At 30.0% G+C, this 27,564-nt stretch overlaps 2 protein-coding genes across 4 annotated transcripts in view; one reads left to right on the top strand and one right to left on the bottom strand.

The window, feature by feature from the left end:
• The window catches only part of LOC142325584 (uncharacterized), a 43,025-nt gene extending 33,201 nt beyond the window's left edge, over positions 1 to 9,824 (bottom strand). For both annotated transcript variants that reach the window (XM_075367507.1, XM_075367506.1), the window contains exons 1-2: positions 9,667 to 9,824; positions 8,825 to 9,045 (exon numbers count right to left, since the gene is read on the bottom strand). In XM_075367507.1, coding sequence (XP_075223622.1) covers positions 8,825 to 8,901 — 77 coding nt within the window. In that variant the 5' untranslated portion in view covers positions 8,902 to 9,045; positions 9,667 to 9,824. The remainder of the gene's footprint in view (positions 1 to 8,824; positions 9,046 to 9,666) is intronic.
• A 332-nt stretch (positions 9,825 to 10,156) lies between these two features.
• RhoGAP54D (Rho GTPase activating protein at 54D) overlaps positions 10,157 to 27,564 on the top strand; it is a 30,413-nt gene continuing 13,005 nt past the window's right edge. For both annotated transcript variants that reach the window (XM_075365434.1, XM_075365435.1), the window contains exons 1-6: positions 10,157 to 10,556; positions 19,889 to 20,061; positions 20,531 to 20,740; positions 23,919 to 24,124; positions 26,032 to 26,187; positions 26,449 to 26,685. In XM_075365434.1, coding sequence (XP_075221549.1) covers positions 10,426 to 10,556; positions 19,889 to 20,061; positions 20,531 to 20,740; positions 23,919 to 24,124; positions 26,032 to 26,187; positions 26,449 to 26,685 — 1,113 coding nt within the window. In that variant the 5' untranslated portion in view covers positions 10,157 to 10,425. The remainder of the gene's footprint in view (positions 10,557 to 19,888; positions 20,062 to 20,530; positions 20,741 to 23,918; positions 24,125 to 26,031; positions 26,188 to 26,448; positions 26,686 to 27,564) is intronic.

Below are 27,564 nucleotides of genomic sequence, written 5' to 3' on the forward strand. Positions count from 1 at the left end.
AATAAACAAAAAAAAAAACATTTTACACATAAAAACTACATCAATTCTTTGAAATAGTTAAATTTTCTAGATAGTTTATTACTGATGGCATTAAAGTTTTAACCATTTATAGGAATTTTACAGGTTTTTCTTAATAACATGGCAGCATCAATTATTTTCATTAATAGCCTTACTAGTCTTTCATTAGTATTATTTATAATTCCCTTCAGGAATCTGCTTGCTTGAGATAATAGCTTCTTCAATACTACCCTCTTTTTTTATTTCAGAGATTAAGAAATGATGGATTGAGATATTCCATATTTTTAATAGCTTTTCTTTACTTTATACCTTTTGTTAATTTCTTGTATGATGTTAAATTTGTTTATGTGAAGCCGTAAGAAACTGATATTGTACACTCCACATTTAAGCAACATAAATAAAATAATGATAAATCACTATAATTCTCATTCAGTAAACAACAAACTGAAATCAATAAACGGGTCACCACTAAAATTCAGAAATGGTATTGTTGTAAATCTCTAACAGTCAAACCTCTGAATAAAGAGATTGAAACTCGATAAAATATTGAACTAAGAGGTCTTGAAAAAAATTATTAGATTAAAAAATTCTAGTTTTGTTTAATTTCAATATTGCATCAAGTATTTAGGTATTAGTTTTAGCCATTAGTCTACTGGCTAATACGGAATATCATTACTGCAGGAATATAAGAATGTGGTATGGAGTTTAATACATAAACCGGTCAGGTACAGTAACTCAGAATAATTAGCTAATCAGCTGTAATTAGAGAATACACTGCTGTTTTAAAAATGACTATCAGAATACTGATAAGATGATGAACAAGAATCAACCTAACTTCAGTCACCTAACATTCTGGTCAAGTTATATTTTATTATTAGGTCTGGAAATGAAATGGACGTTTTAATGAAAGCATGTGTCCACTACACTATGTATATGAAGTATTACTCTATTATGTAACGCAAAATATGTCACAGTAGAGGGACTTATTGTTTAAGATACTGTTGTAATTCTTTATTTTTTTGAATTGATCTTGTAGAAGAACTGCTTAGGATTTAAAAACATTTTACACATAAAAATTACATAAATTCTTTGAAATAGTTCAATTTTCTATATAGTGTATTACTGATGGCATTAAAGTTTTAACAAAATAAAAACAGGGAGGTTAATTTTCGCAATTTTCTACTTTTGACTTTCTGTATAAAGATTGTAGAAAATTGAGGTTTGGTATGATTAAGTCTTATCAAGTTATTAAAAATTAAAAAGTTTAATCAATCTGTGATTTAGGGATAGAAGATATACAACAATATTTCTAAACAGATTTTGTCTCATATCAAACAGAAGCAGATCAAAAGAAGGAAGTAAAATTTGGAATAAAAAAGAAATATATATGTACTAATTTTGGATTTGTAATTAATAGAGGAATGAAATAGTGAAAGTAGGTAGTGTACAAAAATATCACATAACTTGTGCGTTATTGAACTGCATAACCCACAGGTTATGCAATAACAAAGAAGAGCTCCACTATGGTTATTCTTCACCTATGTTGTATTGTTATATGCTAACATAAAAGTTATTTATCTATAATTAAACAAAGCCAATTTTAAAGTTGCTACTACAATTAGCTATATACAATATAAAATGTTAGTAAATAACAATTTCTGATATACACACACCTCCTTACTATGGTTAGAACAGATTCATTCTCCTACAAATAAACCTAATATTTAAATATATGGGTGTGTGTGTATGCACGTGTTTGTTTCAGTATTTATTGTTTTATTTCATTTGTTGTACAGCTGCCAAAATTGCAGTGCAAGTGTGGCATTAACCCAAAACAAAATTAGATAATTGTTTTCTGCAACAGTACATAAAAATGATTTACATGTCACAATAAATTGTTGGAAATAAAAGATCAACATTTAGATATAACTGGCAATTTAAATACCCAGACATACTAATGATTTTAAAATTTCAATCCCGTTAAAAGTACAGTGATAAGAAATCAAACAATTATAAAACAAATTACTGTTAGCTAAATTACAATTCAATTATATAAAAATGGCTTTGTGAAAATAGATTTGTAAATTATAAATATAAACATAGAAATGTAGTTATATTTTTTTTACTAAAGATGAAGAAAAGGTTAATCAACTTAAGCAATTTTGTGAAACGGCATCAGATCAGTTGATTATAATAAAAAGTTTTATGTTATTACCCAATAATTTTACACATTTTATATCTGCATGGGAATCAGTTCTAGCAGAAAATCAGAAGCTTGATGATTTGTGGTGGAGACTGTTAATTGAAGAAAAACATTTAAATAATAGTCAGTGCAGAACAAGCAGTTACTTTGGTAACTAATACACTAAGTAAAACAAAACGTTTTAATTGCAAGAAAAATTTACATTTTAAAAAGTATTGTTGAACTGAAAAGGTAATGTATAAAAAGATCAATGGACATTTGATTAATGAATGGCGATAAAAAGAAAAATATGAGTAATGAGTTTATTATATCTGCAGACTTGTCTGGAGAATATTTGATTGTGGATAGTGGTGCGGGCAAGCACCAATGCCATACACGGGAACTAATGGAAGATTGTACAGAAATTGAAATGCTGATACATATATAATAATAGGAGATCGGTCAAAGTCATGGGTATTGGAAAAATAAATTTAAGAGTATTACAACAGTCATGAATGGGTTTCAACATCAGTAACTAATGTTCTATATGTATCGGATTAAAAGTAAATTTATTTTCACTGACTCATGCTTTGAGTATAGGATAAAATATGATTTTGGATCAAGTGGAAATTTTACAAAGAATGATAATGTTTTTTACTGATTAACGATTACAAAGTATTGTATTTTCTTAAAGAAAAGAGTGAAGTATAAAAAAAATTAAAATTATATTTAATAAAATCAAAGAAAACTGCAGGTAATGAGATTAAGTTTTAAGATTAGAAAACAGTAAGAAATTTGTAAATGAAAATGTAAGTTTGCTATTATTGCAAGAAGGAATAGTCCCACAAAAGAGTGCAACATAATCTTGAACAGAATTGTTAAGTCAAGAGCGAGATGAGACACCTAAAACTATACTACCAGCAAAATCACTGGAAAAACTTTTTCGGCAGAAGCAGTGAATAATGCCGATTACATTTTAAACAGAACCATTATCAGAACAGTAGAAGGGAAGAGCACCGTTGGAATTATGGTTTAATAAACAATTTGCCACAAAGCACGTCTACTATACAAGAGATTGAAATTGGAATGCTAAAATTAATGGTGGAATTTTCACTTGAGGAAACAAAAGGATACAGAATTTATAAACACAAAACAATGAACATAGAAATAGCAGGAGGTGTTGCATTTGTTAACATAAAACCTAAAAATGAAAGAAAAGAACTTTGAAACATAATTGAAATACCAGAAATGATCAATGAAATTCAGTATGAAGAGAATGAATGAAACAGACAAAGATAAAGAGATATCAGAACAAGAAAAGACAAAATATTGAAAATGAGGAGCAACATAGGAAAATACAGGAAAACAAACAAGAAATACGAGGAGAAAATAAAAAAATTGGAAGAAGAATAACAAAGCTAGTTTGGTTGAAAGATGATGAGACAAACTTTGCAAGTGTCAATACAGAAGAGGACTAAAGATGTATGCACTAACAATGAAATACAACGATGCAAATAAATTGTCTGAAGCTATAAAGGCTAAATCAAAGGTTTTAAATGAAAATAATACATGGACTGAAATAATATCATTAGTAAATAAGGAAGTAATAGAGACTAAAGAGGTATTTAAAAGGAAAGTAGTTTAGAAAATTAAGGTATAATATAAAGTTAGGTAGATGGCCAGAAGTTTCTAACAGGACAATTTAATGTTGAATAATTATCAACTCCTGTTGCAAAATGATCAATGTTTAGTATACTCAAGACTGTGGCACTTTAGTTGGGGGTCAACCACGCTACCAGATGGATGTGACAGGTGCGTTTTTACATGGTGAAATACAAGAGAAAGTGTATATTCTATTACCAGATGGAGTTGAAATTAGAAGTATTAAAATCTGCATATTAAATTTGATTCTGTAATGAAAAATTAAAATCTTATTAGATCTAAAATTGATCATTATTTGTACATTAAGTGTGAGAAAGATCTTTTCATTATTTACAAATAATAAAAAGGTAATTTTATTATTATAAGCAGATGACTTCTAATTTTTAGTCCTAGTGAAAAAGACATAGTTAAAATGAAGTAGCTAACTAAAACATATGTTAAATGAAAATTTCATAATGAAAGATCTTTGCAATATTTCTAATTTCTTAAGTGTAAATGTCAAACAAGATATAGTGGAAGGCATCACAATTATTGATAAAGGGCAATTCTTGTGAAAGGTTCTTCAAAAGTTTAATACATTAAGATTGAAAACTGATTGATAAAAATTGTTAATTTGATTTATTAAAAGAAGGTAGACCTGAAAGCCCGGAAATAGAAGTGCAATGCCACCAAATAATTGGTAGTGTGAGGTATACAGCAATGGGTTTAACCAGTTATGAGTCGAGCTAATATTTTGAGTCACTTTCAAAAATGACACAAATTAATTATTGTAAAAAACACTGAAATTTGTTCTTTATTATAAGTCAGAACAAGCAATTGTAGTATATTTCGATGGCGATTGTGATTAAAAAAATCAACAACTGTTATTGGTTTAAAATTTTTGAAAATTTAGTATTTTTGTGTTGTAAAAAGCAGCAATGTGTTTCTTTATCAAGTGTTTTAAGTCGAATATGTGAGGCTACATACACCAACTGAAGCTTGTTGGTTAAGAAATATTTTATTTCATTTTGGTGTTTTTAGATACATGAAAATCCTGTCTTCATTTATGAGGATAATTGGTCAGCGATTAAAATTTGTTGTACAATCCTGAATTAAACACATAGATATAAGATAGTTTCATCAAAGAAAATGTAATTGACGGTACCGTTGTAGTAAAGTATATTAAAACAAGAAACGAAGTTGTAGATTTATTTGCAAAGAAATGTAAGTAAAATTTATAAATTTTTTAATGGTCTCATAATATAACATACAACTGATTTACAAAACAATTTTGAATAATTTCATTAAAGAAGTGTGATGAAAGTTGGCAATAAAATTATGGTATATGTGCACAGAATGTTGAGGTTGGGAAGCTTGTTATGTTGTGTTAGACTTGCTTGCATATAGTATTAGTGGTACAGTCTATGCCTAAAAAGTAATGATTAATGATGAATAGCCATCATTAAATTAATGCAGTGCACCAAGCATTTCTACCCTTCCACATCTACCAGTCATGCATCTTGTGAACTAGGGATTCCCCAGTCAACAGTGCACAAAATTTTACACAAGAAACTGTGTAAGGCTGCATGCATATACAGTTTAGATATTGCAACTTCTACAGCCACATGACGACCATAGTCATGCTGCCTTTGCAACAAATTGATAATGGCAATGAGTACCTGCAGCGTGTGTATTTTTCAATCAAGGCTACTTTCCACAGGCATAATGTGAGAATATGGGGCTCAGAAAATCCATACTTAGCACGGAAAAAATGAGAGATTTCCCTAAAGTGAATGTGTGGTGCGGTTTGATGGACAACAGAATCACTGGTTCCTTCTTTTTCACTGAGCAATCAATAACAGTTAATATTTACCCAGGTAAATGTTAACTGTTATACTGCAACACTCAACTATTATGTTAAGTGTTATGCTGCAACACTTTGCTATACCTCAACTAAATGACTTGTAACCTACAGTGGTTTTCCAGCAGGATGGTATACCACCACATTGGGGATTACTAGTTAGAGATTTTCTGAATGAATAATTTCATTCAGATGAATTGGGCATGATCCCATTCCCTGGCCACTATGATGATCAGACATAAATCCCTTAGATGTTTTCCTCTGGGGTATGTTAAGGATGGAGTCTATACAACATCCACACCTGATTTAGACACATTGAGATGCAGAATAACTGAAACTGTTGCTAGTGTTACCAAATAAATGTTGACCAACACATGGCGAGAAATTGATTATTGGTTGAACATTCTATGAGCAACACAAAAGGCACACATGTTGAAGTTTATTGGTAAAAAAAAAAATTGATAATTCTTTCTTTTGCCACAAACTGCACAGCTGTAACTGTAATAGTTATTTTGTAATAAATTTTTGTAATCATGAAAAGACTTTACGGACACCTTGTAAATTATTACACGATACCTTGCTAATGGAAAATTATCCAAAACTTAATACCTCAAAACAAATCCCTAGGTATTTCCAGAGTGAACTGTGCCCACAGCCGGAGTTTTTTTATTTTCCCCCCTAGTAATACTTTATTTTTTAAAACATGTTATTTACACTAACAACAACTGATTTCTACTCTCTTTAACTCAGGGCCGGCATATTATTAAATAATTGTAAAAAAGATCGTATAAATAGCCTGGGGGGTGGAATCCTTAAGTATACATAAATGTTACAATAAGTAAAATACTTTTGTACAGGTATGCTTACTGGTAGTTTTTTTTATTTATGTTATGAGCACAAAATGAAATTTTATATAGGCCTATTAAGCTCATTAACTAGAAAATGTAGCCAAAATAACCCCCTCTGCAGCAAAATACCACATTCTAAAAACAAAACAGCAGCTGTATAAAACTAGAGTATAATTTCCAATAAAAATAAAATCAATTTACCTTATTCTAAAGACACAATATTCTATTTATACACTAAACTATTCACTTTTTACAAATCTGTTTACGACTAGTTTCTAAAGCGCAAGAAGGTGTGGTAATCCTTGTACAACTACTTCATTTTCATAATATCAGAACTGTCATTGTCATTCGCACCTAATACGATACTATGGCAGGAGGTGTACTGCTGTGCACATAGACTGATGGTTGGCTTACCACGCCATTAACTATCCTGAACAACTCTGACAATGTATTGCATACTATGTAAGTATACAGAGCTATACGAGATGTTTTCATAAAGGAATGACCTATTCAACTGTTCCCCCATCCTATTGATCTATCTCTCTCGCAAGCAATGTGCACAGCTATACGCCACCCAGTATATGATTACCACTAATTTCTCCCGAATCTACAATGTCTGATTCAGGATTAGTGAGATATAGAATTATTACATCAACACAAATAAAAAATTTAGTCATTTCATTACAAAGCACTAACTACACATGGAATAACAAACACAACCAAACTGCTTCTCTTGGAAAGCAAGGTGAATAAAATTCAAGAAAGCAACAAAAAACACACATTCTTCTGAACGTGTTATCGTTTGTATATAAAAAAAGTTCCTTAAATTCATAACAGAGTGCATTACTAGTATTAACAAACCAAACATTCACGTACAGGCATAGGAAATAAGATCTAATGAACCGGCACATGCACCGCCATGCAGATAATTGGGCAACAATATACTAGAACATTTGTTGAGATCAAAAGGTTAATCGGCAACGCATATTGTTTTGTACATGTACAGCTACTACATACACACATACAGCTATTATTTTACATATATAGGTATGATACATCACTATAATTATATTATTAGACGAGTCTAGCAACATTTTGTTAGGTTATGTTAATATATATACGATTTCGTCATTATAAGGGATCAACATAATTAACAAATCAACCTTCACTCGCTAACCTCATTTAATTAACGTTAAATATATAAATTATCTACAAGTTATGGTTATAAAATAAATAATTTTAGTAATATGTGTACATAGCTTTATAAGTAAGTATATGTAAAAAAAAAAGTGTGCCGGTTAATGCATAAGTACCAAAGAAACTTTTGTAAATGAAAAATTACACTGTTATCATAGACAAGTTGGAGATTATCACCATTTTTTCCTATTATTTAAATACCCAGTAATAAACAAACAGTTAGTAATTTTAAAATGTTCTAAATAATTAGCAAAATAATTTTGTTGGCTCTTACTTTTTTTAATTCTATTAATGAACTAAATTTTACACAAACGTTTGGAGGAGGGGATTTTATGCAGATCTAATTTATCAACCCAAGCAGGAAGCAATGAGTGACAAGATAAAACATTTATGTTACATTCAACAATAGAATTGAAAGTGATAAATTTCTTTATCATAAAATACATAAACTATTAATCTCGTAAGAGTATTCCATGTTCAGGATAAGTTAATTTAACATAAATGAACTATAATAATACAACAAAACCAGCCACAATTTTTATGATAATTGAAAAATCTTTATCTAAGAAGCATTTATAACTTGCATCTTTATCTATCATCTAATACTCACAAACAGCATAAAACCATGAGTTTGTTTACAGTAGAAGAGCTCTTATATTGAATATGCAAAATGAATGAACAATAAACATTGTACATAAAATTTAAATACAAGATATTACTTCTGGTTATACTGACTCTTAAACAACAATAAAATTTGTTTAATTGGCATTATTCTCAAATGACAAAAAAAATTAATTTCAACCTATGTAGCTAATGTACTTGTTTCAAAGTAGCTATCAGTTTTATACTTAAAAAAAAGAAAATTAATAGAAAATCTGTCACGATGATATAAAGTAAATAATTAAAAATTAATACATGCATAAATAGTACCTAAAATAAAATTAACCAGGTAAATATACTTTACATTCAAACAACATAATTAAATGAATTAAACAAAACAACAGAAAGCAATTCCTATCTAAAGTAATAACAAATAATCTAAAATTGGTAAAATAAGAATTCAAAGAAATTTTGTACCTGTCTGCAATTTTAGATTTCATCCACTGAGGCAATGAAATTCCAGAAAGTGATCGTTCGGATTCTGTGGAATCCATTTTTTTGATTGAATTTCGGTTTTTAATGTTGTGATATTAGTGATGTTAAGAAGCAAAATCAAAGGCAAAAGAAGACTAGACGATGAACTTGCTGTAACCATTAAATAATCCTTCCTAAGAGTAAGCTTTACTCATACTGCACACCTGCAAAAAAAAAGTCAGAAATCTCTTTAACTTAGAATTATAAAATTGGTTATAAATATTTCATAAAACAAAGATGATCAAATATTTACCTGCTTTCTGCATTATTTCGAAACCGAAAACAGACTTGCAGTACCGTAACATGACTAGTCAACAAACATACCTAGCTGAGGATTTAAGTTAATTGGGTGCTTAAATCTGTTACGATATAACGAGAATGACAATTTTATTTTAACAAATAACTTCAATTAGGCATCAATTTCAAATAAAACAGCAGCCCCAAAGTAATAAAAATAAACCTATAACAAATATTATAAAATAAATTGTATACCCAAAAACCTAACATCTGCTTCCATTATTCTCGGCAGAAAAGATTTATAGAATTATGGCATTCCGATAAATTAACAACTTAAATACGAAATATAAAACTTATAACTGACGTCACGCACTCGGCAGAAAGGTTTTATCTTCAGACAAAGCTTATAATACATCATAATTGTAACTATTGTTATAATTAGTTACCAACATGTTTGACCTTGAACAAGAACGACACTTGAATCAATTTTAATTAATAAAAAGAAACTTCAACATGTAATGAACAATTAAAATGGAATATATACTTACCGTTAACTTCTTAGAAGTAATTGTAAACGAACTGATTAATCCCATTGCTACTAAACAATCACACAAACCTTCCTTCACTTCCAATACGGATCTGACACTCTGTGGGTGCCACTGGACAGTGATGTACGTAGCAACAGCACAGTACCGTTATGAAAACATATTTATCGAAATAAATTAGAACAATCTTGTTGACGTAATATAAAACTATTTTATATTTATTTTTTTAATTGATTGAGATAGTAAAATTTTAGTAAGACAAATTAGATAAGAACAAACATTTTTGAAAAAAGATTAATCACCCATTATGAAAATAGAATAGAATAGAAAAAAATATATATATATAAAAGAAAATTTTGACAGGTTAATTTAATTCTTAGTGCTGACTCTATTTCAAAATTTATATGTGTGAGTATTTTGGCAACTTTAATCTGATGTTGACCATCCTGAAAGTCCGTTGGTTTAGTTTTGAATACAATTTTGATGAAAGGAAGTTGTCATGGGTTATGATTGCTTGAGTAGTTAATTTCGAGTTTCTTTAAGTATGATCCTTAAACAGTTATCCGATAAATCCTATTCATTATGTTTAGTTATAACTTGTTCGGCTCGCTATCGCTAAATATATTGTTGCTGAATTCCACCATTATTGTGGAAAGTTTTTGAAAAATGGCCGTAATAAACTACAGTAGTTTTTACCCTAACTGCCATGAGCAGTTTCTAATAAATTCATTACTATTCTAGAGAAAATTAGTTCTTGAAAGAATGGAACTAGGTACAATTTTGGAGGGCAGTGACTGGAAATTGGCAAAAAAACTAAGACGTGAAGATCCAGAACAGTTCTACACATTAGTTCGAATGCATTTATCGTTTGTTTTAGATCTTACAACTGAAGAGTAAGTACGTTTGTTTATAAAAGAAAAATAGTATGATACATTAGCAATAAATCAGTGATTGTGAATATTAAAAAATTTAAGTTTAGTTTGCAAATACAGTGAGTGTGATGTAAACTGTTAATTTATCATATATTATTTTGTGAATAATTCCATTTGCAATGTTATTAAAGTATCAGGATTTAAAAAAATAGTAATTAATACTTAAACACTGTAAGGATTATGATAAGCCCAAGATCTCTTGTATTTAATTTATTTTGCAGTATTTATAGCAGAAAACAAGAGTTTTTATAAAGAAATTTGAAAGGAATAATTAAGTAGTCTTTTTTTCTTAATAACCATTAAATTATGTTTTATCATGTCAAAGAAGAAAAAATCATGACTTTTTGTGTTAACTGTGTGTCTACAATTGTAGAAAAAATCCTCTGGATAGTTACATTTGATCTTGTTCTAATGTTACTGTAAATAAATATATATTACTTTTGGTAATATTTAATATAAAGCTATTAGTTGATGTTCCAATAAAAATTTTAGAACTTGTATTGATTATATTTATGTTAAACTTATTAGGAATTTATTTTAGATTTCAATATGCCTGTTAAGATACTGGACTAACAGATCATCATTGGGTTGGTATAAGTTTTTAACTCAGTTTGAATGACTGCAAGCAATGTTTTTAATAATAATTAACTCTTATCTAAGAGATTATTTTTTTTTATTTATTTATGCTCTTGTTAATGAGTTATTAATTAATAGCCTACCACATTGCATCCTACTTGCAGAATATAATTAATTATAAAAATAATTTCATTCAATTACTGTTTTTTTTTCTCTATGTTGTACAGCTTTATAGAGATCTGCTTCATCAGAATGCACAAATATATCAATTTTGAATTAAAAGCAATAGCAATATAATGGTGTACATTTTCTGTCTCAGTCAGTGATATAAATTGAATTGTTTTTTAGAGGGGTAATAAAGTAGTTGTTTCTTAATTAAAATTTCTTAAAGTTTCTTATTAAAATTGATGATAATTTTAAAGGCAATTTATTAATCAATAATGCTATTTTTCAATCCCAAGACAATTATATAAGCATAATTTTCTAGTTTCTTAGATTAATCAGATAATCTTTTTTTATTAAAACTGTTACTTGTGAGGATCAGCCAGTATTATTTATTATTTAGAAGGTAAAGGAGTCCATAGTCTGGATGGCATTAACTGTTTCTTGATTATATAAGTGTAACACCCAGCATTATTCTTGACTACACAGTCTCTAACTTTTGAATGTCTTAAAAAATTTTTGTCTTGTCATAAACATGTTCTGATGGTACTGTTCTTTAAGAAATAAATTGGGCAATTATAATAGACCAATTTTTTTACCAATGATATCAAACATTCCTGAGAACATTACTAAAATTAAAGCAATGCCCTTGTATAAGCAAAATTTCCTTGTAACAAGAGTCAGTTTGGCTTTCAGAGTTGTTTAAACAAAAACATACATTCTTGAATCTAATAAATAAGATTTATAATGCCAAAGAATTATCTTAATATAGAGCTCAGTTGGTAATGTTAGTTTTATCCTTGCATTGAAGTGTTGAATTCCTGTTGGGTATTTTTTGGCTCTGAGCTGGACCCTTATGTGTGCTTTTATTTATGTTAATAACTGGGTATAAAGCAAAATTGTATGTTCAAGCCTTTACTAATAACATAGCCTTTTTTTTTATAAATATTGATGTGTGAAAACTACCGAACATAACCTGAGGACACTTTATTTCTTTTAAATATGTTAATCCCAGTCCTACTAACCAGTATATATATATATATATATATATATATATATATGTATTTTATCATGAGCCTGATTTGTGTTCATATGTGATAATCTAAATTTGATTATTTTTAAATATCCAGGATTGAATTTGAATTCAATTTTGAAATAGAGAGAACATATAAAATGAATTAATACTACCCTTTATAGTCATCTTAGAAAAAAAATAGATTTCATATAATTCCTGTACTATTATTGTTTGCCATACCTTTAAAAATCAGAAACATAAAATTATAAGTATGTCTTTCAAATCATATAATTTCTCTTCAATTGTCATTTAAGTAATTAGAATTTTAACCTTTGGTAAATTGTTTACTTTTAAGATTCTTTCTAATTCTCAAGGCCTTAGCAGAAATCTGGCCCTTAGGTAACTAGTTTCAATACCTGTGATAAATTGAACCCTAATGTTCCCAAAGCTTTCACTGCACTGTTAATACAATGACACAAAGATGTATCATTTTTATTGTCGCTTTGTTGTATAATAGATTGCTTAAAAAGATTTCCAAAAATACTAATGATAAGTGTCGAAATTTAATTTAGGAGTACATTGGTTTGGTGATTTTCTCAATTGATAATTTAAACCAACTTTGTATAAGTGCTCCAAGATGATTTTTTTGGGTTCAGTTTAAATATTTGCAAGAATATTAACTTAAAATTTTGTTGTTAGATGTTCCTTTTGTTTTTGTGTGTAAATTTTATTATGCCAATTTTATTATGTGTTTATTTTTTTATTTTATACTCTTGTTATCAGTCCAGTCAAGGCTATTATTGTTATCGTCTATGTAGCTTCTCCTTTTTAAGTTTAGCTTTTTTTCTTATGGGGACCCCCCCCATCTGGCTAATCTATTTGACCAAATAGATATATTAATATTATTTGTTATATTTATTTTTGGGATTTCAACTTGGATTTGTATAAAACTTGAATCTTAATTACAGTGTACTTTAATATTTTATTTGATTGTATTTTATTTTAGAAAATTTAGTTAATCTGTATTATGCTGTTTTATTAATATTATTATTATTACTATTATTTAGTAATAAAGAAATTAAATTGGCTTGTTCTATAAATATTTTTTTGTCTTCAATCATTTGAGTGGTTTGATGCAGATGTTCAAGATTCCCTATCTAGTGCCAGTCGTTTCATTTCGGTATACGCTCTACATCCTGCATTACTAACAATTTGTTTTACATATTCCAAACATTGCCTGTCTTCACAATTTTTCCCATATACCTGTCTTTCCAGTATCAAAGTGGCTATTCCAGGATAATATGTGGCCTATAAATTTTCCGCAACACCTCTTCATTTGTCACTTTGTCCACCCACCTAATTTTTAACATTATCATGTAACACCGCATTTCAAAAGCTTCTAATCTTTACTTCTTCATTGCACAATAATTCTACTGGTATCCCGTCTATCCCAGGAGCCATTCAAATCTTTTAATGGTCTATTAAATTCAGATCTCAGTATTGTATCTCCCTTTTCATCCTGTTCAACTTACTCTTCTTCCTCTATAACACCAGTTTCTAATTCATTTCCAACATATATTCAATATATTTCACCCACCTGTAGACGTTTTCTTTCGTATTATAAATCGGTGTACCATCTTTAGTAGTAAATAGTTCCTTATATCTTCTTCATCGTTAGCATTCTTATACTTTCTACATTCATCCATCAGCTCCAATATATCCTCTGATATCCGAGGTTTTTTTACCACTTCTCTTTGTTCCGCCTACATTCACTTCTGCTGATTTAAGAATTTCCTTTATAACATTCTCCCATTCTTCTTCTAAATTGTCTACCTTATCGTTTTTACTCAGACCTCTTGTGATGTCTTCCTCAAAAATCTTCTTACCTCCTCTTCCTCAAGCTTCTCTAAATTCCACAGATTCATCTGACACCTTTTCTTCAGGTTTTTAAACCTCGATCTACATTTCATTATCACTAAATTATGGTTGCTATCAATGTCTACTCCAGGATGTGCTTTGCAGTCAAGTTGATTTCTAAATCTTTGTTTAACCATGATATACTCTATCTGATATCTTACAGTAATACCAGGCTTTTTCCATGTGTTCATTCTTCTGTTTGATTTTTAAACTTCCTAAATATAAAAACAATGGTATAATTTTGTCTCTTATAAAACAATTAATACTTGAATGGTCTTATGATTTCACACATTCTATGAATATATATTTTTAATATAGTTTAGTGAATTAGATTTCAAACATTCATAAAACGGAATAACAGGTTAAGAAAATAAATATATTTAAAATGTCAACATAAATGAAATTTAAAGACTTTAATACTTAAAGTAACTTTATGTAGTAACTCTAAATCAATTTACAAACAAAAGAAAATTATTTGAATATTTTGTATGCAATTTTGTTTCTTATCCTGAAACAACTCTTTTCTGGATTGTCTGCAATCTGTTGTGAAGTGACATGTTCTTCCAGATGTTGCTTATGATGAACTTGTGTGTATCTGGGCAGGGCAAGAATCTATTTGCTTTGAAAAAGAAAATGATGATGGTGCATTAGGGTAAAGAAGCTTGGCAATAACATTTTCTTCTTTGTCTTCTTCAGTCATCATTCCAAATTGTTATAAATGAGATTCTATAATATTTTACAAGCAAGATTCTCTTGCAAGTATTGTAGGGTATATTTTTTTCTGAAATTGCATGTTAAAAGTATTTGCTATCAATAGTGATTCTTCTAGCTTCTACTGTTACTAAAGAGTCTGTTGATTTAAAGATATGAAAATATCTTGTACAAGGAGGTAGTTTATATATTCAAAACAGTTTTGAAAGTTAGATATGGTTAATTGTCCAGATTCTTGAAAGTTAAACAAAAATTGACTTAAGTGAAAAAACATTTGTTACTGTTGTGATCTGCTTCTCAGATAATTTTTGAAACTATCCTTTTGAGGTAATCATTTTACTGTTTCTGCTATCTCAACACCTGATTTACCATGGATTATAGCTGTTCCATTCCTAGTCTGAGGCAGCTAGTGCTGCGCTCTAGTATCTACTAGTGCTGGCCTACGAGTCAGTTTCATACGTCCATTCGAGTGAAGAATCCCGTCCGGTGCGGTCATGCATTCTCTTAGTCTAATGTGACTTGTTTTGTATAGTATTTTAAGTGTGTCTAATGTGACAAAATAAAATCAACAATCCTAGAAGAAACATGGTTTCATCATTTCATCCAGATACCAATACAGTCCATACTAGCTCTAAAGACTTAACAATAGCATAAAATAACTACTGAATATTCAGCAGAATCTCTTTCTCATGTACACAGAAGTTTGAAAAGTGGTAATAATTCTTGAACATTGCAGCATAGCCATCAGTAAAGCACTTAATTTCTTTCCTTTATTTGAGGGAAATTTTCTTTGAAAAGTCTTTGAGTTTCATAAATCACAAGAGTGTACAGAAACAAGAATATTTATCAGAAAGACATACTAGACAGGAATGAGTTGATACTGGTATAGTTACTTGTTTCCAGCATGAGCTATTAGTGTAAAAGATAAAAAGTGAAAAATGTGAAAAAGCTGGATTTTGAAATTATTTATAATTCACTAATAGTTAAATTACTTTGACCTTCCTTTTTTTATTAATAAATTTAATTAATTCAGTATTAGATTTATTTTAAATAATGTATATGTATGTATGTATGTTCGTATATATATATTAAATATGATATTGCAACATAAACAGAAACAATATATTTATAAATACCAACTGGTAATCATTTATTTAGATTTAATAAAACATAGTTTGATAAATAAAGTAAAAATATATTGAGTAATAAAACTTAATAATTAGGCCTAAAATGTTTTAAATATATATATATATATATATATATATATTTGGTGTGGTATTAATACTTTCAGTTATAGGATTGGAGGGGGTGAAAATGAATTTTCTCTATGTTTCGGTTTATGAGAAATACCAAAGAAATACCATTCAGTTATTGTGGTTTTCTTATATATTTATTTATACACCAGTGTATAAAATTTTATGGCTTGCTAATTTCCAAAACCTCTGGATCAATTTCATTAAAATTTAGATATGCTGTAGTAGTGTGTGTGTGAAGTTGTGCATTGAAAATTTGATGAAGATTGGATGTGTCATTCTTGAGTTAAAGTCAAATTAAGGACAAAAAATTTTGAGTGGGGCAAGTTAGACATGTGATTTGTTATTATGCTGAAAGTTGGATCATTGACATTTCTTTATCTGCAGTATCTATTGTTAGCAATATTGTTTGGTATATTCAGGTAGCATTACCTATCTTGAGAGTCACGATGACTGGATATGTGTTTGAGCACGACAAAAGGAAACAAAATAAGATATCTTCTTACACATAATTGCGCAAGAATTTTTTTTGTGTACATCTTTCTCTCCCGTAAAAGTTAAATATATTTAAAAAATCATTGTCTACAAAAAAACTCAGAAAATCAAATCTACTAATTATTTTAAAACCTGTTATTTTTACTAGAACATTGATTGATTAAATGATATTTTATTCTTACAGAATAAGAAAAATTAAATGTAGAACCCGGAAAAAAAATTTCCACAATTGCAGATATAAGTTGAATATTTTTCTAGGAAGTAATGAAAAAGCCATGAATTTTATTCTTAGAAATATATCTTAAGGATTGTTTCAAAAACAATTTACTTGATTACTATTCCTTTCTATTTCAGATAGTTCAGTTGGTACAAATTCTTGTTTTCTTCTGTAAAAACTTCAAACTTAACTAAAATAACATTTTTTGTTGACTTAAGGTAATCATTAATGTTTAGTTTTTCTGAAATCCAAATGCGTAATTGTTAATATGGAAATTTTCAATCGCATTGATTAATGTGCTATTTTTTTTTATCAAAGACGAAAGTTGCATTCATAGCCTTCAAAAAAGGAAAAATTCAATTTTATTTAAACTTTAATACATACTAAGCGAAAGGATAAAACATAATGTTTTAATTAAAATCTGATATGGTGTGTTGTGGGTTATTTTATTACATTCTAATGTGCACCCACATGCTTTGTCTTGTGGGTGCTTTATTCTTATTAATCCTTCCTGTTAAAGCAGATAACTGATATTCATGCTGTTTCTGAAACCGAACTGATCTTTATTTAATACATCTTCCATCACATTTTTCTCACTTTTAAATTATCCTTGTGCATTCTTTTTTAGTCTGCCTGCATTCCATCTTTTTCTTCTTATTTCTTTTCATTAAATTTTTTAAATTTCAAACTTCACATCATTGTTATTAAACTGTAGTCTGATCAGTGTTTGCTTCTTTTGTACAATCTTTTAACACTTCATAATTTGGCTCTGAAATCAGCCTAACCACTAGTAGTATATATTGAATCTTCTGATCTCATCAATACATCAATACATCTTCTTTGATTTTTAAATAGGTGTTCCGAGCCATCCGGTGTTGCGACCTAGTGGGTGCTAGTGCTCACCGGAGAGTTCTGCTTTTATTAGTATTTGGCGCTCGAATCTGATCCAAGGCCGTCACATCATAATCTTAGTCCGGATGGACTCCATTCTTTGTTCAGATGAACGTTAGCTTTAATGTTTTATTTAATTTTATACTTTTTATTTTTATATGTCAAGTTAATGTTATGTTACAATTCATTTCATTAACTGTCAAGAAGACAGTTCATTAAATCATTATTCAACAAGCAACGAGGAGGCATTGTCTTCATTCATCACCTATGAACATACAGTCCAACCTTGCTCTAAAATCTACCAATAGGATATCAGCAATTATTGTTAATACTTAAAAAAAAAATTGTAAATGTGTAGTTTCTGTTTTAATTTCTTTGAACTAGCACACTGATTTCTCTTTTCATCCTCTTACTATGGAATTTCAATACTGACCAAGACTATAAAGTAGTTTGTTCTTAGTCATTTTTGTATAATTTTTTTTCTAATTTGTAAATTGTATTGATACCAATTTAGAATAGATGTTTAAAAAAGATAAATGTTTGATAATGTATTTATTATTAGCATCGAATTGCCAACTAAGGATGTTTTATTAAAATACATTTTTTTACAAAGAAAAAGAAATAAAAATTCATTATTAAAAGCAATATACATAATTGAATATCAGAGTGTAGCTTTATATAATTAATGGAATTCTTCCAACCAGCACTTTTAATATATCTATCATACGTACTATAATGCAATCTTTTTTTTTTTTTTTAACTCCCGAAGACGACCAGCCCACGCTAAAAAGCTTAACACAGTCGCCTCAGGGTTTCATGGCAGCGCAGTCTGCCCTCCCTAGCTCGTCCGAACTCGGGGTTTCTCGTGCCTCCTCGAAAACATACTAATCACCTCTTCCGGTGATCAGAATTTTTCTCTGCAGGAGAGCACCCTTCCAGTCCCTATTGTACCTGATCAAGACACACATTTCGTTTGCCCTTCACAGTTACACGTCCCTCCATGCACACCTCGAGGGTCCCCCATGCCATCATCGGGGAGCTCCGACCCACCCACTCTTGCGCGTGAGTAGGCCCGAACACCCTAGGCATAGAGGCTGCCTCCATGGCCCCTACACGCATATCATGATGGACTTATACCTGTCCTCGATTCCCCACGCATTCCCATGACCCCTCATTACTTGTTGCGCCATGCCTCCTTCGCCGTCAGCAGTAGAGCACCGCACACAATATCCCCCCCACTCCATGTCCATCGGTATATCCGGCAGCATAATCCAACAACATGAGCAAAGACACATAATACAATCATAAATTCCTAACCTAGCAAAGTACATTAACAACTACAAAAACAAAACACATTTCAACGCCTCTTTTGACATTGAGGACTGTGTGCACGTCAAGGGGGTTCCTCCTGCCTCTTTGCTGTTAGTACGAGACGAGCCACTCTCTCTACCTCCCTCCATCCATTCTCACTCTGGAGCATGTGTCCGACGACGTTATCTGGTGTTAAGGCCACCGGAATCTTACGTCTCTCGTTCTCCCACCTGACACAGTCGAACCAGGTGTGTTCGGCTGTGTCAGCTGTCGCACAGTACCTGCAACCCGCCGTTCTCCTCCTCTTGAAGCGATGCAGATAGCTATCAAAGTTCCCTTGGCCCGAAAGTAGTTGAGTGAGGCAGTATCCAACTTCACCATGCTTACGTCCCACCCAAGCACTCACGTCTGGAATCACTATAATGCAATCTACATGTATTAAAATGTTTATACTTTTCTAAACAAAATTAATATATATTATTGTTGTGCTTATTTACTTGTTTTGACATCACTGTTTAAATTCTTAATACTGATAGAAACACAGATGGTAGTTACACAATTAAAAGGTCACAGTGAAAGTGCTATGTGTGGCACACATAATGAGAGATTTGATTATTGTATTGACTGCAACATGTTATTTTATCGAGGAATATTTATAACAGTGTTTTTGTTGTTACCAATATAAAATTATTTGAATAGTTTTTTTTACTGTATTTAGAATGGTTTTGTTTAAAATGTGTTTTAGTTGTGAATGTCCAGTTGAAAAAGATAAATTACGGCAATTATTGAAATGGGGATTAGCTGCTTTTATGAAGAAGACGCGAACTGTAGTGAAAAATGGATCAGAAGGTCAGCCTCTTACAAAACAAGGCATTACTCAAGTATATCAACTCGTAGAATTTCTCAGTAAAGACGACAGTAAGTCATTGCAATTTCTATTTATAAACATATTTGATAATAATTATGTTAATATGTTTATATTGCATCTGTAACCAAACAAAAAAAAATAATCTTTTAGGTAATTAAATACCGTAAATATGTGGCAACAGTGAGGATTGTTGTGGACATTGTGTACACCTTTAAAGATTTTTTTGGTTTTCAACTAGGTGCAGTGATAAAAAATTTCTAACTGCAATACCACTGGAATTTTAATACTGCTATTATTTTTAGCAAGTTGCTACATATATAAAAGGGGTAGGAATTTTTCATTAGAAAATTAGTTAAATTTTTTTTATTACAATGCTTATATTTGTACCACAGGTAATATTTGTTTCCAAATTTGGTGTTTTTTTTTTGTGTTCATGTTTCATTGTATGGAAAATTTGTTGTGTTCTTGCCCAGTTATAAGATTAGTTTCCTGAAAATTTTTATTTTGTGTTTTTTGTAGATGTTGTACAGGAAGGAATATTTCGTAGAAGTGGAAAATTAACACGACAACAAGAATTGAAGTCGCTACTGAATCAGGGTATTCCGCTGAGATTAGAGAATGGACAATTTTCAGTACATGACTGTGCATCTGTATTTAAAAGTTTTTTAGCCAACTTGCCTGAGCCACTTTTGACTGAAGCATATTATCCTGCTTACTGCCAAATTGCCGGTAAATTTTGTTTATATTTCCAGAAAGCCTTAATGTGAATTATTAATTAAAAGTGTTATCATCAGTGATGTTATTTTAAATTAAAATTCATTCAGTTAATATAGTTTATATGGATAATACTGTTAACACAAAAAATGCTCATTAGGCATTTTTCTCCACTAGTTTGTGTATAACTGTATAAATAAATCTATGAATTTACGCCCAAAGCAAAAGAATATTTCAGTTCTGGATGCTTGTAACTTACAAACATCATGGACCCTGTTGTCATTTACGACATTTTTTTTTTCAGTGCTGCCAAACTCTCTTTGAGTTTAGAAATTAAACAATCTGAGTAAAATAAAATATTGAACCTTAAATGTTTGGGTGTCAGTTTTATTAAATGTTCCACTTTTCTTAATGAATGAGTGATTGCCGACTAGAATGGAGTTAAGATTCCCAATATTGAACAAGTAGAATTGTGGAAAGAACTTAAGTAGAAAGAACACCTTTGAAGGTGCCATTGAACTTTGTACAGAAAATAAAGAATGTGAAACTTTACCAGTAACTTGTTAACACCTGTGTCAATATGCTTTTATTGCTGCTCTTTGAAAGGGTTGATAAATTGTATTGACTGCAATATGTTGTTTTATAAGGAATATTTATAACCACTTTTTGTTGTTACCATTATAAAACTATTTAAATAGTTCGTTTTTTGTAAAATTATTATCACTGAACTATTATTTTGCTAAATATGATCATTGTTTACATGTGTATGTAGTTAAATATTCTATAATTTTGATAAATTAGAAAATCTGTTGAAAAATGTTTAATTTATAATTTATGTATTAATAAAATAGATTTTAAGAAAAATTAACTATAATTATAAAAGAATTTAAAATGGAATTCTAAATAAACTGTTCATATGAAAGTACAAGGTGTGATAAAAAATAAAGATAATTTTTATTTTTACCGAAAATCTTTTTTTTCATATATAGATAACCCATCCCCTTCAAAGTAATTTCCCAGAGATATGACACACTTATGCCAGTGTTTATTCCAATCCACAAAACATTTGTGGAAATCATGTTTTAGTACAGTCCTTAAGTTCATTTTAAGATTTTTTCTTTATTTTATCTATTGCCACAAATTTTTGTCCCTTTCATGTTCTCTTAATCTGTGGAAAAAATAAAAGTATGTTATGTCTGAAAAATTGCAGCATTAGTATGGTACAAATTTGGCTAAATAATCACAAATAAGTGAGCTGGAAAGTTATGGTGCAAAATCTAAGAATTGTTTGCACACATTTCTGATTCTTTTCTTCAGATTGCTTTATATTGTTACCACATATATGCCTAATTTAATATCGGCAGACAATGGCAGCAGCTCAGATGTTAGCTGCAGCACAGTATACATACACGTTGGTACAAGTGTCACTCCTGCTCCTGCAGTTCTCCCACCATAGCGGAGCTGTGGCCCCACCACTCTCAGACTCCAATAAAAGAGTGTGCACAAGAGTGAATTTTTAATTCATCGTCAACCACAACCTGGAGAAGACCAAGAAGAAGAAGATAGAAGTTCCCTGACCGCTTCAACATGGAACCTCCTGGCGGATGCCAACATTCCTGCCAGAGCAGCAGGCCTGGTCGGCCTACCAAGGGAGCCACTGGATGCGGACGCTACCTTCCTACCTTCCCGCTCCAGCTTGCTGGGCTTCAATCACCCTGGCTGGCAGACTCAGCAGCAGGAGCCGGCCCAACATGGGATCACTCAGGGAGAACAACCTCGGCTGCACCAGCGAGAGACAACTGATGCCAACTTGACACTGCGGGGCTCTGGGAGCCACCACTACAACACTGTAGTGGGGACCTAACTACCGCTGAGGGGAAGCCCGATCTGATTTCAATGGATGGGCCGCAACTCTTCGACTCCATCTGAGACTAGCTTCCGGACCCAACAGCTCTTCTGAGAGCTAATGCAAAGAACAGTCATTTTCAGGGCTACCATAAGGTTATAAATTACGACGAGCCATCAAAACCGATAGACAACAGCAGCCCTTCTCAGGGCTACTACAAGGTTATTAAGTGCCACGTATCATTGAAGCCATTCGGCAACAATATAAATGACAAAACTTTTAACATAAAATTTTGCTGACCGTACAATCTTGTGGTAAGAATTCATAATAGATGATGCCATTGCAGTAAAAAAAAAACAATAAGGAGAGCCTTAACATTCAATCAAACTCTTGTGTACTTTTTTTCAGTCTTGGTCCTTCAGAAAGCTTCTATCAATATAACTGGACCTTCATTTCAGTATTGTAATACCCATGTTTCATCAACTGTTAGACAAGTTTGAGTCATTGGCAATGCCAGCTAACATTGTTCTGTGATATTTTTTCAATGTTGTTTTTGTTGAACATTCAACAGTTTTGGAAAAAATGTTGGTTCTACTCAATTCATACCCAAAATGTCAGTCAAAATTGACATGACACTGAAATAAAGGTCCCAGTCATTCCAATGAAAGCTTCCTGGAGAATCAACACTGAAAAAGGCATGATGAATTCAATTAAATGTTAGGTTCTTACTGTTTTTTCAATTATAGTGGCATTGTCATTATGCATTCTAACCACAAGGTTTTATGGTTAACAAAACATTACTTTGCACTGTGTATGTGAGGCAATCCACAGTAAACAACAAATAATTTGAACAAATTTCTATGGTTAACAAAACATTACTTTGCACTGTGTATGTGAGGCAATCCACAGTAAACAACAAATAATTTGAACAAATTTCTTGAATTTTGCTCTACAGTAATATTCTAGCTTACTTGTCATTATTAATTCATCATTATTTTGGCAAAATTATTATGCTGATGCTGCAGCCTCTTTATTCACTAGATATGATTTTTCCTTGTTACCACTTATTAAGAGAACACTGAAAAGACAGTTTGCAATGATAGATGAAATAAAGCTAAATGAATTAAAAGCTATATTAAAAAATGCTTCCCACAATGTTTTAGGATAGGTAGAAATGTTGGCATCTGTCCCATTTCTGGAGGACTATTTTAAATGAGATCAATATCAATGTAAAAGATAAATTCTTATTGATAATTAAAATTCTTGTTATTTTTTTTAACACACCTCATATATGATATTTAGTTGCAATAGATCAAGTGGATCTTTATTTCTTTTCTTTTTTTTTAGAATTATGTGTTTCTGAAAAATCATCTGATGGCCGTCTTTTAAGAGCATTACAATTATTACTTTTATTATTGCCAGAAGAAAATTGGTTATTATTAAAAGATGTAATAATGATGCTTCATTTAACAGCTAGTTATGAAGGACAAAATAAAATGACGGCTGAAAATCTGGCTACTTTATTTACACCACATCTTTTGTGCCCACGAAAGGTAAGCTAACATTAATTGCTTAAAAGCTGGTGCCTAATGCACAGTTCTATTCAGTATTTACTTTCAGACAAATTAAAAGAAATGGCATACCTTGGTCGGCTAGGACTCAAATTGTTAAATAAAATTTATGTAATTTCTTACCCTTTAATGAATTATTTTATTATTTATCATATTCCAAAATTCATACAGTTATAGATTTAAACTGGCTCACTGAGATGTCTCAAATACTCCTTTTAGTCTCAGGCTGCGAAGAGCTCTCCACTAATTTATCATTCTGTTGTTCTTAATAAAATACAAATTGAAATATGCAGTTGGCTTCTCTTGATAAAACTATAATAATCTGATTATTTTTAGTCAGCTGTTGACTGTGTTCCTGGTCTTGTTGTTTGATAAAAATCACTAAAAGATAAATAGTCAATGTTACTTAATGGCTGTTTATAGCCCAATTTCAGTTGAATTTAGAATAAATTTAAATTAATTTTATTGCACCATGAATTTAAAATGTTTTATTTAACTTTTCTTTTTGTAATTTGCAAATAATTTTGTTATAATACAATTATTTACTTACCAATTAATATTTTAAGCTTTGATGTTTTTTAATTTTTATTTTTTAGCGTTATAAAATTTAAATTTAAGGTTTACATTATTATGTTAGATATAGTTGTTCGATTTAAACTATTTTAGGATAATTTGTTGTTAACAGATGACTGTGATGAAATATAGCATGTACAATTTATACTTAAGATTTTGATAAAGTAGAAGAGTGGGTACAATTTATACTTAAGGTTTTGCTTTAAAGAAGAGTGGTAAAGTTGCTTTTACTACATGTTTATAATTAGTGTGTGATTTAATTGTTATACGTTACTTTTTAAAATACTTATGAATCATATTATACAAAATACTTTTATTTTTACAGCTGTGCTGTCATAATTAAAATTAATCTATCATTGCAGGATTAGTTACTGCACTTAAGAAATCCCTTTAAGTACCAAACGTGTATCTGTCATGCGTTTTTTTTTTGAAGATAGAATCATTTACAACCTCTTGCTTTGATATCATTTCAAAGATACAATATCTTATTGTATAATTTTTTTTATCCAAATTTTTTCACATACTATTAACACATTTCCTGCTTAAGCTGAGTTAAATTTGCATATTTGATATTCATACTCTTGAAAGCACTATAAAATTAACAATAGACTTCTAAAAAATTTATTAAAATTGTTGTTTCATATTATTTTCATTTACGCCCACAGATTTTTTATCTATATCTTTTACAATTAGGCGATGACAGCTTTTTATTGTAATTGTTAATCTCCTGTCTATGTATTCATAACATAATATTAATGGAGGAAAATTCTGAAAAAGAATGCATGAAAATTAGCAGAATAGCAGTGTCCATTATCTGCAGGCACATTGTTTAACTGATGATTGTTTGTCTAATACAGAATTCTTCTGGTCTGTGGTTACATGCAGTATTTAATTAAGGAACACTGCATGTAATGGATTTACTGTTTTCTTTCTACAATAATAGAAATTATTATACAATAATATTGTTGCAATTTATGCAATAAATTTATATTTAATATTGCAATTGGTATTGCAATAGCAGTACAAATTGAATATCTCATAAGCTCCGTAACTGAATCCATTCCTATTCTTTCTGCCATCTGGCAATGTATTTTAGGTGTGTACTTGATTATATGGAAAAGGTCTTCCTAAAACCAAGCCACGATAATTATCATAAATTATTGAAAATTTCAGTAAGATCATATTCTTATGACTGATAAAATAGCTAATGTTTATAATTCCAGTACTGAGGTTTATTTTTATTTTTGTTATTATTACTGTTTTTTTTTTTAATTTGAATTAATTTCATAGTGAAGCCGTCATCATTTTTGTTTTAGTTGAGTCCAGAAGCTTTGCATACTAATGCTCAGATGCTCTCACATGTTGTTACATTTATGATACGATCTGGTTTAGATTTATTTCAAGTTCCACCAACTCTTGCAACAGATATCTATGCTTACTGGGAAAGAAAAAAACTATCCTCCCAAGCAGAAGTGAGTATTTTTTAATTTATTTGTATTTTTTTTACTACCTTTATACTAATGAGCATAAATAATGATTATTATTATTTATATATAACAGTATTGAATGTATTTGCTTTTGTTAAAATTTAATATAAAAAAATGTAATTTTACATAATGTTCTCATTTATCAGAGATTGTACAAAATTTCTGTTATAATTTTGTTTGTAACTTTGAAATATGGTAGGAGGTAGCTTTTAAATTGTTTGAAATTTAGTATATTTTTTAATACAGGGGTGTGAGAGCAGTGCAGCAAATACTGTTTTTACTTTTGTTGATCGTGAACGTACAGCTCAAGAAAATACTACAAACCCAACAGAAGCAGCCTTGGCTCAGTTATATGCTTATATACAATCTTTGCCTGAATCTAACAAAAAGCGTCGTCTTGTAAAGCAGTTTAATAAAGAAAATGGACATGGTACACCAAGACATACTTCTTCCCGCACTTGTAGTTTTGGTGATTCAATTAAGGTGATTATTTTATAATATTGAAATATTGATTATTTTATTCTAATTTAGTTGCCTATTTAGAAAAAAAACTTTGCTAATATAGTTTTTTAAGTGACATGAAAAATTTCTTTCAACTTCGTAATTGAGTTGAGTTTTGTGTATAGATTGTTGTTTTGTATTAAAAATATCACAATAATTTATAATAATTTGTTCTGCGTAATACAAGTATACTTAGGGTCGGAACACCTGATTTAGACATATAATGTGTGTGTAACCAACTGCATTATCATTACATCCTAATCCTGTCATCCAATACACTTCCTGATACACTACACCATTCCTGATATACTTTAAAATTTAGATTATACCTTCATTTATTGCCATTGTCCAGATTTGTTAGTTAGCAGATAATTAAAAAGAATTGTAAATGTTTTTATTATCTTTTAGTTCTTAGGTAGTATCATTTATCAAAACATTTTGAGTTCTATACGTGAATCTGTAACATCATCTCAAATTATAATACTTAGAATCACCAAAATTATTTACACTTCGATAAAAGTTACTATTACTCCATTATTTGTGATAATATTTGCAGTAAGGTGATTTATTTTTTCTTTTCTGGCCAGTTATAGTGCAATATGTATTATAACATGGGGAAAATATGGAAATGTGCCAAAAATCACAACACTTGTTTTGGATTCAGGAATCATGAAATGAAGAAATACAAAAAGGGTGGGTAATTTTTGTTTGTGTATATTGGTGTTTGTATGGGTTAATAATTTGGGATTGGCCAAACCAAAAATCTTCAAAATTGTAGTGGTGAATTTTGTTTGTGGGCATAAATTTGTTAAAGTATGGGATCTCAGGAGGGAGGCTCACACTTTGAGAATTTTACTCGTT

The sequence above is a fragment of the Lycorma delicatula genome, chromosome 5 (genome assembly GCF_047948215.1).
Source record: "Lycorma delicatula isolate Av1 chromosome 5, ASM4794821v1, whole genome shotgun sequence".
Lineage (NCBI taxonomy): Eukaryota > Metazoa > Arthropoda > Insecta > Hemiptera > Fulgoridae > Lycorma > Lycorma delicatula.